This window comes from Hemicordylus capensis, chromosome 8 (assembly GCF_027244095.1).
Source record: "Hemicordylus capensis ecotype Gifberg chromosome 8, rHemCap1.1.pri, whole genome shotgun sequence".
NCBI lineage: Eukaryota > Metazoa > Chordata > Lepidosauria > Squamata > Cordylidae > Hemicordylus > Hemicordylus capensis.
Window position 1 is genome coordinate 32,508,463 of NC_069664.1, and position 12,383 is coordinate 32,520,845.

The 12,383-nt window shown below is 65.8% G+C and overlaps 2 protein-coding genes across 16 annotated transcripts in view; one reads left to right on the forward strand and one right to left on the reverse strand.

Annotated features, from left to right (window-relative positions):
* Nucleotides 1-897: 897 nt before the first annotated feature.
* TREH (trehalase) lies at nucleotides 898-8,264 on the forward strand. The gene is made up of 16 exons (XM_053269857.1): nucleotides 898-1,040; nucleotides 1,473-1,571; nucleotides 2,301-2,401; nucleotides 2,775-2,922; nucleotides 3,596-3,683; nucleotides 3,952-4,052; nucleotides 4,224-4,316; nucleotides 4,598-4,714; nucleotides 4,928-5,050; nucleotides 5,371-5,420; nucleotides 5,651-5,851; nucleotides 6,081-6,298; nucleotides 7,022-7,133; nucleotides 7,320-7,432; nucleotides 7,720-7,773; nucleotides 7,923-8,264. Exons 1-16 carry the CDS (start codon nucleotides 898-900, stop codon nucleotides 8,058-8,060), a joined length of 1,899 nt encoding a protein of 632 aa, XP_053125832.1. The 3' UTR covers nucleotides 8,061-8,264.
* Nucleotides 8,265-8,615: 351 nt separating this feature from the next.
* PHLDB1 (pleckstrin homology like domain family B member 1) overlaps nucleotides 8,616-12,383 on the reverse strand; it is a 29,991-nt gene continuing 26,223 nt past the window's right edge. For 7 of the 15 annotated variants that reach the window (XM_053270020.1, XM_053270014.1, XM_053270015.1 and 4 more), the window contains 8 exons: nucleotides 12,009-12,315; nucleotides 11,382-11,472; nucleotides 10,983-11,129; nucleotides 10,303-10,522; nucleotides 10,109-10,194; nucleotides 9,930-9,959; nucleotides 9,430-9,468; nucleotides 8,616-9,136 (listed from right to left, as the gene is read on the reverse strand). In XM_053270020.1, coding sequence (XP_053125995.1) covers nucleotides 8,996-9,136; nucleotides 9,430-9,468; nucleotides 9,930-9,959; nucleotides 10,109-10,194; nucleotides 10,303-10,522; nucleotides 10,983-11,129; nucleotides 11,382-11,472; nucleotides 12,009-12,315 — 1,061 coding nt within the window. In that variant the 3' untranslated portion in view covers nucleotides 8,616-8,995. Of the gene's footprint in view, nucleotides 9,137-9,429; nucleotides 9,469-9,929; nucleotides 9,960-10,108; nucleotides 10,195-10,302; nucleotides 10,523-10,982; nucleotides 11,130-11,381; nucleotides 11,473-12,008; nucleotides 12,316-12,383 lie in introns of those variants that run through there. The other 8 variants (XM_053270021.1, XM_053270016.1, XM_053270012.1 and 5 more) reach the window with 6 other exon arrangements.

Here is a 12,383-nt window from a genome sequence, read left to right on the forward strand (position 1 = left end):
TGTTATAGCAGCAACTGCTGAAAACTGGTTCACACAAGTAGAAATCAGTGTTGGTATTTTCATGACTTACTTGTTTGTCCTCAGCTTTCACACTCATCCAGCATTCAGGCAGAGATGTTATTGAGACCTTCAAGCGAAGTGCTGCTCCAACTTGCAAGGCATGGGCAGGCAGGAGCAGCGAAACCCCCACCCCCACCACCCCCACCCCCCGCTTCTCTGCGCTGGCCACTCACTAGGTGAGCTTAGCAAGCATCTCCCGAGAAGGACCTCTGCGTTGGCTAAGCAGCCCAAGAACAGCCACTGCGGTGCCTGGCCTTGGCTTTGTGAGTGCTGGAGCAGCCGAGCCGTGGCTGGCTTCTGTCTCCACCGGCCTCCCCTCATCCCTGACCGGCGTCTCCACACCTTGGACACGTTGGGTAAGGCCAGTGTCCTCCAGACAGCTCCCTTCTGCGTGGCTTGTGGGCACCCGCTTGACCTCCAGTTTGAGAACCCCCTGGATCCTGGCAATTGCAAGCAAGACACGGAAGGTTTAGATAGCACAGTAGGCATCACAAGATGACATGGATCATGGAGGGAGAGAGAGAGAGAAATGCCCCGTAGAGTGCAAAGTGAGGAGCTCCAGAGTTACCTTGAAAACATGGATATTTTGAAGGAAAATATGAAAACACACCTTCTAAATCAGGCTTTTAATTTAGAAAGTTCTAAGTTATAGAGTGTCTAATATATATTTTAAATTGCTTTGTGTTGATGTGTTAAATGTTGTTTTTTCAATTGTAAACTGCCCGGAGCTTTGTATTTGGGGCGGTATAGAAATGTACCGAAGAAATAAAAAAAATCTCAGCCCCCAGGCTGTGGAGTTGCAAAAGACCATTGAGGATTGCAGTGCAAACTGCCGGCATGTGCCAGGAGAGGGCACTGGCCGGGATCTCTGAGAGGGATGGCGCTGAAGGCCAAGAGAAGGCTGTTCCTCCGGAAGGCGAGCTCGATGCAGACCAGCCTGGCTGTTCTTGGCAGCTTGTTGAGCAGGGCCAGAAAAAGAAGTGGGCAGGCACACCAGCCAGGAAGAAGGTCTCGCTGCAAGACTGCTGCAGCTGGAGGCTGGCCCAAGGACCCAGGAGCCCCCTTGCCTCATGGCTGCTGCCGGCCTGTGGTGGTGGCGATGGCACATCACAGGCTGGGCTGCCTGTGTGGTTTCTGTGGTGCTGCAGAAGCACAGCACTGGGAGAGGAGCAGCAGCAGGCAGCTTGGCGGGCCTCTTCCTTTGGCCCCTCCCAGCGGAGCAGCCCCTGCCCCCCCCGCCCCTGCAGAAGGCCACGCCTCCGCCGCCGCCGCCCAGGAGGACTTCAGCCTCGCAAGTGCAAGTTTGGTCCTGTGGACCTTGCACAGTCAGCCTCACCTGCTGCTGGCTTCCTTTGCAGCGATTCGGGCGGACCGACAAGCAGCCCCCTTCTGCTCTGGCTCTTCTTTGCCAGGATGCCAGCCCCAGCTTGGTGGTGGCTCCTGGGCATGGGCATTGCTTTGCCAGGGTGGTGGCAGCAGGCAGCGGGCGAATGGCGCCTGCCCTGTGACAGGTGAGGGCTGAAGGGCTGAGGGCCGCGTGGCCTGGCGGCCCTGGGCAGCAGGGGAGGCCCGGGGCAATCCCCCCCACAATTGTCCCCATGGAAGTCAGTGGGGCATACGCCCAGGGGAAGGGGGGGGACTGGATTGTTGGCTTTGCCCCAGCAGACGCCCACGGGGCAAAGGAGATGCCCTCTCCATCCAAGACCACCTTGCCACTGAGCAGGGTTGCCTCGGCCAGGCTGGGCAGAGGGGGCATGCTCTGGGGCCCCAGCCTCCTGGGCTCAAGCGTTTTCTGTGACGGAGCTAGTGAGAAAAGCCGCTGCAGAGGGCAGGATGGCAGCCAACTTGGGTGCACCTGCCAACAGCAGCAGGCACGGTTTTCTTGCTGACTTCTGGGGGGGGGGCGTGTTTGTGGGGGCCTCAGTGACTTCCTTGCGCAGTCCAGTTGTGGGGGGCTGGGCAGAGGCTGGTCTCGTCTTCTTGGCCCTGTCTGCCGACTCACCTGTGCTTCTGCCCTGAGCCTCCGCCCCCTTCCTCATCCTGTCTGCCCCAGATGGGGAGCCAGAGTTTGGAAGGGAGGGCAGTGCAGATGGGGAGGAATGGCCAACGCCCCCCCACCAGGTGGGGGCTTCAGGATGCCCATCATCATCATCATCATCATCCCCTGACCCCCCCCCCCCGCCAAGTTTGCTTCCTCAGCCTGGGCGGATGGGCCTCACCCCGCACCTGTCCTTCCCCAGCCAGATCTACTGCTCGGGGGAACTCTTGAAGCAAGTCCAGCTGGCCCAGCTCTTCCCCGACGACAAGGACTTTGTGGACATGCCCCTGCAGAGGAGCCCAGGTGAGGGCAGGGCTGTGCCGCCAGCAGGCCCGCTCTTGCCTCTGAGCCCAGAACTTCCTGCTTGGGAGCTGCAGCCGGCCATTCTACGGGAGGCCCTGGGCGGCCCCGTCTGACTGGGAGCTTGTTTGGCAACGGGCTTGGGGGAGCCCCTTGGGCAAGGCTGCCCTCCCAGGGGCCTGGAGGAGGAGGAGGAGGCGGCGGCGGCACATGGGCTGCAGGCTGTGCCCCAGCCAGCCAGCCAGCAGCCAGAGGAGAGGCATTCTCTCCGGCGGCCACTTCCTTGCACCCTGCCTGGGCCGGCTGGCACATCCTCTGCCACCCCAGCAGCAGGATTGGCCTGGCTTCTGCGCTGAGCGCTGTTTCCGTCTCCCAGAGGTGGTTCTGGCGCAGTTTCAGCGGCTGGTCAATGCCACACTGGGAGGGGCTCTGCCCAGGAAGCAGCTGGAAGAGTTTGTGAAGACCCACTTCTCGCCCCCTGGGCAGGAGCTGGAGAACTGGGAGCCTCCCGACTGGACAGGCAGGTAGCGCTTTGGGCCACCACACCCCCCCCCCACTTTGCCCATCTCTCGGTCCCCAGCATAGCCAGGGAAAGGCGGCTGGCGGTGTCGGGGTGGGTGGGTGGGTGGGTAGGTGTGTCCCCATCCTGGGCCAGTCCACTGTACATGGAGGCATCCTCCCTGCCTCCCCCCCGCATTAGGGGCAGTGAAATATGGGCCTGCTTGCAGCAGCAATGACCAGAGGAGAGGAAGGGGGTGGTCAGGCGCCTGCAGGCAGGGGGGTGCCTCCCCTCCCCAGCCCTGCCCAGCCAGGTGCTTCCCCACTCCTCAGAGTCAGGGAGGAGGAGACTCTGAGGTCCCACTTGGGCCCATCCAAGGCAGGGGGCTGCTGGACACCATGCCTGGATGCAGCTGCTGCCCAGGTGCTCTTCCTATTGGAGGAACAAGTGCCACTCCTTGAGAAACCCCCTCCCTGCCCAGCTTAGAGGAGGAGGAGGAGGAGGAGGAGGAGGAGCGGATCTAGCTGAGGAGGGGGACCTCCCTGAAGAAGAAGAAGAAGAAGGCGGGGCGGGGGGCTGCCTGGGGTGCTGAGTTGCTGGGTGGGCTGATAGTCTGATGCCCTCGAGGCCCCTGCTGTGCGTCCCCCCCCCCGCCACCTCCTTCCTTGCCTGCCTCTGCCTCTGCCATCCCTTTCCAGCCCTCCACTTCTTGAGAGGATTGCCAACAAGGAGCTGCGGTCATGGGCCCGGGAGCTCAACGCCAAGTGGAAACTCCTGGGCAGGAAGGTAACCCCTGGTGCTCCCGCTCACAGGTTCTTGGACGTCCCCTCCGTTAATGTCAGATCCCGCGCAGGCTGAATCGGGAAGGCCCCACCCTGAATGCTCCTGGCGCACGCACACACTGCCTTGCTCCTGCCGCTTTCCGCACAGAGATGGAAAGAATTAGAGAGCAGGACCCTGGTAACCCCCAAGGCGGACCGCCAGAGAGCTGCGGGGGGGGGCTGGCTGTGTCCCACCCCTGCGGAGAAGAAGCTGCCACTTCTGTGCCTTGCAGATGAAGCCTGAAGTCCAGAGCAGCCCCCAGCGCCACTCCCTGCTCTACGTGCCCCACCCACTGGTCGTGCCTGGCGGGCGGTTCATTGAATACTACTACTGGTGAGCAGCCCCACCCCCACCCCCACCACTGGAGGCCTGTGGCCGTGTGAGGGGGGAGGGCTCTGGTGTGCCCAGCTGCTGGTCTCCAGACCCCCCACCCCACCGCCCAGCACACAAGGCCCAGGGGGCGGCCGCGGCCCGTGGCTGACACCCAGCCGGCTTCTCCTGCAGGGACTCCTTCTGGGTCATTGAAGGCCTTCTGCTCTGCAACATGACAACCACAGCCAAGGGCATGATCCAGAACTTCCTCTACCTGGTGGAAAGGTGAGAGTCCCCTGGGAAAGGGCTGCCGTGGTGGGTGGGGGCGGGCAGGAATCTTTCCTTGGCACCCCCCCCAAGGGCTGGAGCAGGAGAATGGCTGGCAAGGGGGGGGCTAGGGTTAGTGGGGGGGCAGCTTTGTTCTCCAGCTGTGGCTGAACTACAACTCCCATCAGCCCCAGCCACAATGCAGTGTGTCTCGGGGTGATGGGAGTTGCCGTTCGGCCCCAGGGCTGCCTGCCTGCCTGCCTGTGCTCTGAGGCCGCCCGCCTTGCTCTTGGCGACAGGATCGGGCACATCCCAAACGGAGGCCGGGTCTACTACACGCGCCGGAGCCAGCCGCCCTTCCTCACCCTCATGGTGGAGAGTTACCTGAGGCACACCAACCACACAGACTTCCTCAGGTGGGGGGCCCCTGCTGTCCACTCCTTTCCCCATAGGAGCATCGCGGCCTGGAGGTCTGGGTGGGGTGGACCAGTGTGCTCACTCACACACCCAAGCAGGGACTTGGGCCATGGCGGCAACAGGAAGCCCCCCCCCGCCTGCGCCCCCCCCCCCACATCCCAGGAGCCTGCCTGAGGTGTGATGCTCTCTCACCCGCCCTTCTCCCCCCCCAGGGCCAACATCCACCTGCTGGAGGCGGAGTACCAGTTCTGGCAAGAGAAGCGGGCCGTCAACGTCACGGTGGGGGGCACAGAGTACCTCCTCAATCGCTACAACGTCCAGGTGGGGGGGCCCAGGTGAGGCAGTCGGCCAGCCCTACACCCCACGTTGCTCCGGTTGCAGGCAGGACTCTCTCCGAGCCCTGGCTTGGAGCTGCTGCCAGGGCGGGAACCGGGAACCGGGATCCTTCCACAGGCAGGTGCTCTTCCCCGCATGGCCCCATCCCCTCAGGGGAAGATCTTGCAGTGCTCACCCATGTAGGTGCCCATTCAAAGGCAAACCGGGGGGGATCCTGCTGAGCTAAGGGGACAAGCCATGCTGGCTCCCACCAGGCCTCTAGGAACTCCGGCCCAGCAAGGGGCCACAACAGCCCACCCCTCTGCTGTCTCTTCCCCAGACCTGAGGCTTACTCCAAGGATGTGGAACTGGCCGCGGGCTTGGACGAAGGTACCTACCCCCCGTGGCCCTGGCTCGGTGGACGAGGGCTGGTCTCCAGCTTGGGGAGGGGCCGGGGGGGGACAGGCTCAAAGCGCAGCCAGGGGGCTGAGAAGAGCCTCGTGCTTCTTGCAGGGGGGCCTGGCGGCGGGCGTGGGATCCAGGCCCCCGCTTGGGGATGCTGCCGGCAGCCCAAGGGGCAGCCCCCCCGCCCCCGTTTCCAACGCCAGCTTCTCTCGCAGACGCCCGGCAGGAGCTCTGGGCAGAGCTGAAGGGGGCCGCCGAGTCCGGCTGGGACTTCTCGTCCCGCTGGCTCCTGCCAGGGCCGCCCCCCCTTCAGGCCACGCGGCGAGACACCCGGACCAGCGCGGTGGTGCCCGTGGATCTGAACGCCGTCCTGTGCCGCGTGGAGTGGCTGCTGGCCTCCTTCTACGGGGCGCTGGGTGAGGCATCGGCAGCCCTCCGTGCCCGCAAGCGGGGGGAGCCTCTCTGGGCTGGGGGCCAGGCACAGCGGGCCCTCGGCCAGCTGTGGGGCGGGAGGGCTGGCCGCCCACGGGCCCCGCCCTCCCGGCAGGGCTGCCGCTGGGACCCCCTGGGGCTGCGGGCTCGGCCCGGCCCCTCCAGCGAGCCTCCTCCGGTCCCCCCCCGCCTCTCTCTCTCTCTCCTCCCAAGGAAACGCCACGAAGGCCGCCCAGTTCCAGGCCGCGCACCAGCGGCGGGTGGCCGCGCTCCAGGCTGTGCTGTGGAGCGCCGAGGACGGGGTCTGGCTGGACTACAACCTCCTGCGCCGGCGGCGGAACCGGGCCTTTTACCCGAGCAACTTGGCGCCCCTGTGGACAGAGTGTGGGGTGACGGCGGGCGTGGTGGAGAAGGTGCTGGGCTACCTGCAGGTGAGCCGGCCAGAGCAGGGCAAGGGGGCCGAGGAGGGCCAGGGAGGGGGCTTTGCCCCAGAGCCCCTCCACTCAGCTGGACTCGGGAGGGGAGGCTTGGGGCAGGCGGGGGCAGGGCGGGCACCCGGCTCAGGGCAGAGATGTGCACGAGAACCCGGCCAGGCGTGGGGAAGCGAGGCAGCACTGGCGGCAGCTGAGGCGTGGATGCTGCCAGCCAGAGCCTTCCCAGGGGCTTGTGGAACTGTGTGGGGTCCATGGGGGGAAGTCAAGGGGTGTGTGTGTGTGCTGGGAAGGCGCCACTGCCAATGCCTGGAGCGGTTTGTCCTTCTTGAAGCAGGAGGGCCCCCAGGCGATGCCTTCGCATCTTGCAGGTGCAGTCAACCCCGAAGGGTGTCTGAGACCTGGGTGTGGGGCAGGCAGGGACCTGCTCCTGGGCTCCTTTTCCTGCCCTGTTGAAGGGCCAGGGGGAGCCACGGACAAGGGGGGTGGTCTCTGGAGAGACCCACACGGGCAAGGCGGGGGGGGCAGCTGTGAACTGGCCTCTTGCCCAGCAGAGGGCGCCAGACCAATTCAGGTGGCGGTGGGGGGGCAAGGGGGAAAGGCCGGTCTCCCCCCCCCCCGCATGCTGCTTACTGCCCTCCAGCAGGCCTGAGCCGCCAAGGCTGCTTCTGCCCCCCCTCCCCGCCCCGCTGCTGCCACCTTCATGCCCGTCTGTGTCCACAGGGGAGCTCGGCCCTGTCCTACGCCAATGGGCTGCCCACCTCGCTGGCGCGCACAGGGGAGCAGTGGGACCTTCCCAATGCCTGGGCCCCCCTCCAGGACATGGTGATTGCAGGTAAAGGCTTGGCTCCCCACCCATGCGGGGGTGGGGGGGCAGGGTGCCGAGAGGACAGTAGCCAGGCATGGCTCTCTCTCCCCCCCCCCCCGCCTGCCAGGTGCCTTGCTGGGGCAGGGGCGGCGTCCTGTGTGGGGCAGCAAGCAGCCCTGCTGTGCCCTCCTGACCCCGCTTCCTGCCCACTAGGCCTGGCCAAGTCTTCCTCCCTCCCTGCGCAAGAGCTGGCCTTCTCCCTCGCCCAGCGCTGGGTGAGAACCAACCTGGCCGTCTACAGGAGGCACCACGCCATGTTTGAGAAGGTAGGGCGAGCCGTGCCCCCCGCCCAGGTTGTGCCCCCCCCCTTGGGGCTCCTGCCCCTCCCAGCTGCTCTTCCCTCTTGCCTCCTGCTGGGATGGGGATGCAGGAGGCGAAGGGGAGAGGCTGCCCACCCTTTGGCGGGGGCGAGGGGAGGGAGGAAGGGGGGCCCTGCCCCTGCCCTCAGTGGGGCCACCGTGCCCAGTCCTCGCCCGGTGAGCTGGGGCAGCTCTGCTCGCTGGCACTGCTGACACCGCCCCCCCCGCCCTCCCCACCATTTGTATTTCTTTAGTATAATGTAGAAGGAGATGGGAGCCCCGGCTCTGGTGGCGAGTATGACGTCCAGGTGAGGCCAGATTTCCGCTCCTCTTGGGGAGTGCTAATCTCGGGCTGGAGCAGGTGGCTGGGGGGGCAGCAGCAGGTCCTGCTATTAATGGGGGGGAGGGGACGGTAGCCTGGCCTGGCATCTCTCTCCCTCTTGCCTCCTGCCTACAGGAGGGGTTTGGCTGGACCAACGGCGTGGCCTTTCACCTCCTGGACCTCTATGGAGACCGCCTCACCTCGGCAGGCTCACCAGACCCCTGCACCGGGGCCTGGGCCGCCCTCCTCCTCCTCCGGATGGTCTGGGAGTAGAAGCCACTTGCGGGGAGGGCTGGGCATCTGGAGCAGCTGCCGGCCGGCCAGCCTCCTCCTCCCCTCTGGGGGACGGGCCTGGAATGTACATGAGCCAGCCAAGCCAGGGAATAAAACTGCCCTGAGCCATTTTGGGAAGGGCGGGATGGAAATTGAATTAAGTAATAATAATAATAATAAAGTTGTCTCGCTTCCTGCCATGCAGTCCTGCCTGCTCACCTTCAGCTAAGAGCATCAGACCCAAGGGCAGTTTCTCTGACCAGCCCACAAGCAGGGCCTGAAGCCCTCCCGCCCTCCCTCTGCAGAGAAACAGGTAGCCTACTTCTGGAGATGGAGGCTCTGCTGAGCGAAGGGGACCCAGAGAGCTGAAAGTTGGCCGGCTGGCCAGCTCCTCTCCAAATCCCTCTGTGAGTATATGGAGGGAAGCCCCTACGAATCGTGGGGCAGGGTTAGGGAACTGGGGCTGCAGCCCCCCTCCAGGAGTGCCCCCCTCCAAGGAGAAGTGTCTACAGTTGACCTCTTCCCTTGGCTAAAGCAGGACAAGGGCAGGCCAGATTACGTAAAAGGCTTGTTTATTCTCTCCTCCGCCTCCCGCTCTTCAGCGTACGCCATGCACGGCTGGAGCCCCCGTTCCCTGGGGCCGCTCTGCCCCCCCCCGCCCCACACAAGGCACATGGTGGTGGGTGACGACGGAGTGCCAGCAACGGGCCCCCCAGGAGGGAGGCTTGCAGGAGCGGGGCCCGTGTCTGGTGCAGAGGTGGGGGGGCACCCAGCCCCTGCCTCCCCCCCCCCGCCAGCAGCAGCAGCTGGAGGAAGAGAGTGTGTGGAGACTGGGGGCGTCTTTGGCATCGCCAGCCCCACCGAGGCGGCCTCCCCCCGCCCCGCCCCGGCCCCCAGCCAGCCAGCAGCAGCCGCAGTCCGGGCCCCTGGGCGGCTCAGTTCAGGAACTGGGTGTAGCCCTCGGCGCCCGTCACAATGACGTCCATCCAGATGCGCATGGCCTCGGCCGAGGGGGCCACCATGTAGTAGAGCCGGTCGTGGGTCTTGACGCAGAAGGTGAGCGCTGGGTTGGGACTCTGCCGAGAGGAGGAAGAGGAGGAGAAAAAGCCTGCTGGGGAGGGCAGACAAGCCTGGGGCACAGGGCCAGCCCCCCCCGCAACACACACACACCCCACAAGGGCCACGGCCACGTTTAGCACCCAAGAGGTGGGGTGGGGTGGGGTGGGGTGGGGTGGGGTACACTGCAGTGCTTGACTGAGGGGAGGAGACCGCAGCTCAGCTCAGCTCCTCAGAGCACCCCCCTCCCGAAATGCCCCCCCCAAGTCCACACGGCCCCCACCCTGGCCTCAGAGGGAGGGTGAAGACCAACCTCTCTGCTGAAGGGAGCAGGGAGAAAGTCTGCTAGGTGCTAGGAGAGAACAGAGACAGAGGTGGATTACAGGGGACCAGGCAGCAGCACAGCTGTGAGTAGCAGGCGCAGGGGGGCGAGGCGGGGCTGGGGGGACCCTGCTCAGGACAGCCTCTGAGCACGTCTGCACATGGTGGGGACACACCGCAGTCAGCCACATGTGGCACCGGGCAACCACTGCTGAGCATGCAAATGCCTCACCAGTGCAACCCCCCCCCCCAAAAAAAACCCCACACACGCTTCCAGGTCAGTGTCTGCAGAGAGGGGACTCTGTCCTGCACAAAGCGCCACCGTGCAGACACGCCCGTCTCCTGTGGGGTGGCAGCCCCACACCCAGCCACAGTCCCATGATGGCGGCTTCCCAGCCAACACGGGGCGGGGGGGCATGTTAGTTGAGGTGCTCTGGGGCAGCACAGTGTTAAGGGGGGCACCCGAGATGCCCACGACTGGATGGTACCTACACTGGCCAGGCTGAGAGAGAAGAATCCCTTCTGGAGAAGGAGGAGGAGGAGGAGGAGGAGAGAGGCAGAGAGAGTGGTGAAGGGGGAGTCCCAGACAAAGCCACCCTGGGGGGGCTCAAGCGGGCCCCTCCCCAGGAGACGGCTGCACCCAGGCCCCTCCTCCCCGCCCGGCCACTCACCTTGGCCGCGCTCCGCAGGTGGTCGAAGTAAACCTCCTCGATAGCCTGGAAGTAGATGAGGCCCTTGAGTTTCGTCTCGTGCTTGTCTGTGTGGGGGAGAGAAGGGGGAGCCTGAGTCCTAGCTCGGGGGGGGGTCATGGCCCGAGCCCTAGCAGGCGGCGATGAGGCAGGTGCAGCGTGTGGCCAGGCCTTACCCACGTAGTAGGAGAAGGTGCGGCGCAGGCGGTCAAAGACGAACCAGCGCTTCTTCCAGGACTTGACCTTGCCGCCCATCTTGACCAGGTAGCCCTTGCACATCTTCTCCGACAGGAGGACGTGGCTGCAGGTGTCCACGCAGTGGCCGGAGGACTCGATGTGCGAGCGCAGGTCAAAGTCCTCTTTGCGGATGGGCAGGTAGCGGGTCAGGGGCCGTGCCTGGGGGGGGGTGAGGAGGACAGGGGGCAGGATGGCTCTCGGGGTGCTCCGGGGAGCCCCAGCTGCAGGGATCGTCTCCAAAGGAGCCCCCACACAGCCAAAGCAGCCTGACCTCGCAGGCGTAGACCGGGCCCTCCCAGCCCCCCAGAGGGAGCCCAGCCACCAAGCTCAGCTGCTGGTCACAAACGCCATCAGAAAAGTGGGGAACCTCCAGAGGTGGGCCCTTCCCCAAGGTCACCCCCCCCCCCCCCCGGCAGGAGGCCGTGTTCCTTTTGGAACAGAAACAGGGAGGCAGAGCCGGCCACACCCACACAGAGAACCTCCTGCAACCTGGGAGGAGCCGCTGCCAGCCTGTGCAGACAAGACTGAGCTAGCTGGCCCAAGGGTCTGACTCAGCATATGGCCGCTCCCTCTGTTCCCCCTGCCCCAGCACACACGGGCCTCTGCGCTCCCCGCTCACCTGGGCAAACTGCTTCTCTCGCATCCGGACCTCCTTCTCGATGAGCTTCTGCCGCCGGGCGGTCTCATCCTGCAGCCGCCGCTCCAGCTGCTCCCGCCGCCGCCGCTCCTCCTCCAGGGCCTGCTGCCGCCGCTCCATCTCCTGCTCCTGCCGGGGAGACACGCCGGCATCCTGCTGCCCACTCCCGGCACCTGCCCAGACCGCCCGCCTCCCGGCCACTGTCCGGGCAGAGGTCAGTGCCGGAGAGAGGAGGCCACTGCGGGCGCCCAGCTCCCACGGAGGGGCAGCCTCGAAGAGGGCCCGGCTAGGCTCCCCCCTCCCCGGGGCGAAGGGCCAGAGTGGTGGGGGGGCCCCCTGCCCGGAGAACCCCGCCTGCCCGCCCCCAGCCCTTCTCCTCACCCGCGACTCCATCAGGCGGGACTTTTCCGCATGCGCCTCCTTCAGCATCTTCTCCATCTCCTCGATCTTCCCTGCGTCGGCCCCACTGGTGCTGCAAGCCAAAGCCCAGCCTTCACTCCTGCTGCTGCTGCCGCCCTGGGCACAGCCTGGCCCTCTCCTGCTTCCTCGCAGCCATGAAGCCAGACCCGCTCCTTGGCTCCACAGCCCCCAAGAGGCCCCGCCCAGGGGACGGCCCCCTCTTCCCTGGGGCACAGGGGCGCCTCTGTTTCGCCAGGCAGGTGGGGAACGCCAGCCGAGCGGAGGCTGCGCTTCCGGCAGGGTGGCACTAACGAGCCATGGGAGATGGAGGAGATGGGTGAGATGGGTGGGCGGGCGGAGGCGGGCATACTCACCGGCTGCAGGGCACACCGCTGGAGGCAGAGGACTGGTCCTGCACCCCCCCCGCCCCCCGCCCCGCCCCGACTTTCCTTTAGAGAACCGACTCAGGGCTGGGCAGGTCCCGGGGGGGGGGGGGCAGCAGGGGCCAAGGCTGCTGCCACGACCTCCCTGCCGGAGTGGGGCTGGGGGCATCTCCCCTTCCCTAGGCAGTGAGTCAGCAGCAGGGCTGCCCCCTCCCTGGGTGGGTACCTGGAGACGTTGTCGGGCGAGCAGGCGGAGTTGCCGCTGGCGGAGAGGTTGGTGTCGAAGCTGTCGGAGCTCTCCAGGCTGAGGGTGTCGTAGGGGTGCTGCTCCTGCTCGTGGGGGTGGGCACGCAGGCCCAAGCCCCCCGGGGGGTGAGGATGGAGGATGGAGTGGGGCATGAGGGGGGAGCGCGAGGGCGGGGAGAGGAGGGGGGGCTGCGCGTGGAGGGCCTCCCACTGGGACTGCGCCTCGGCGGCTGCCTTCTGCTTCAGTTCCGCCAGCCGCCGCCGCTGCTCCTCTATCACCTGCTGCCCTGCAGAGAGGCCCAGGACAGAAGCCGCTGAGCGCCTGGGCAGGATGGCGCCCGCTCAGGCCACGCCC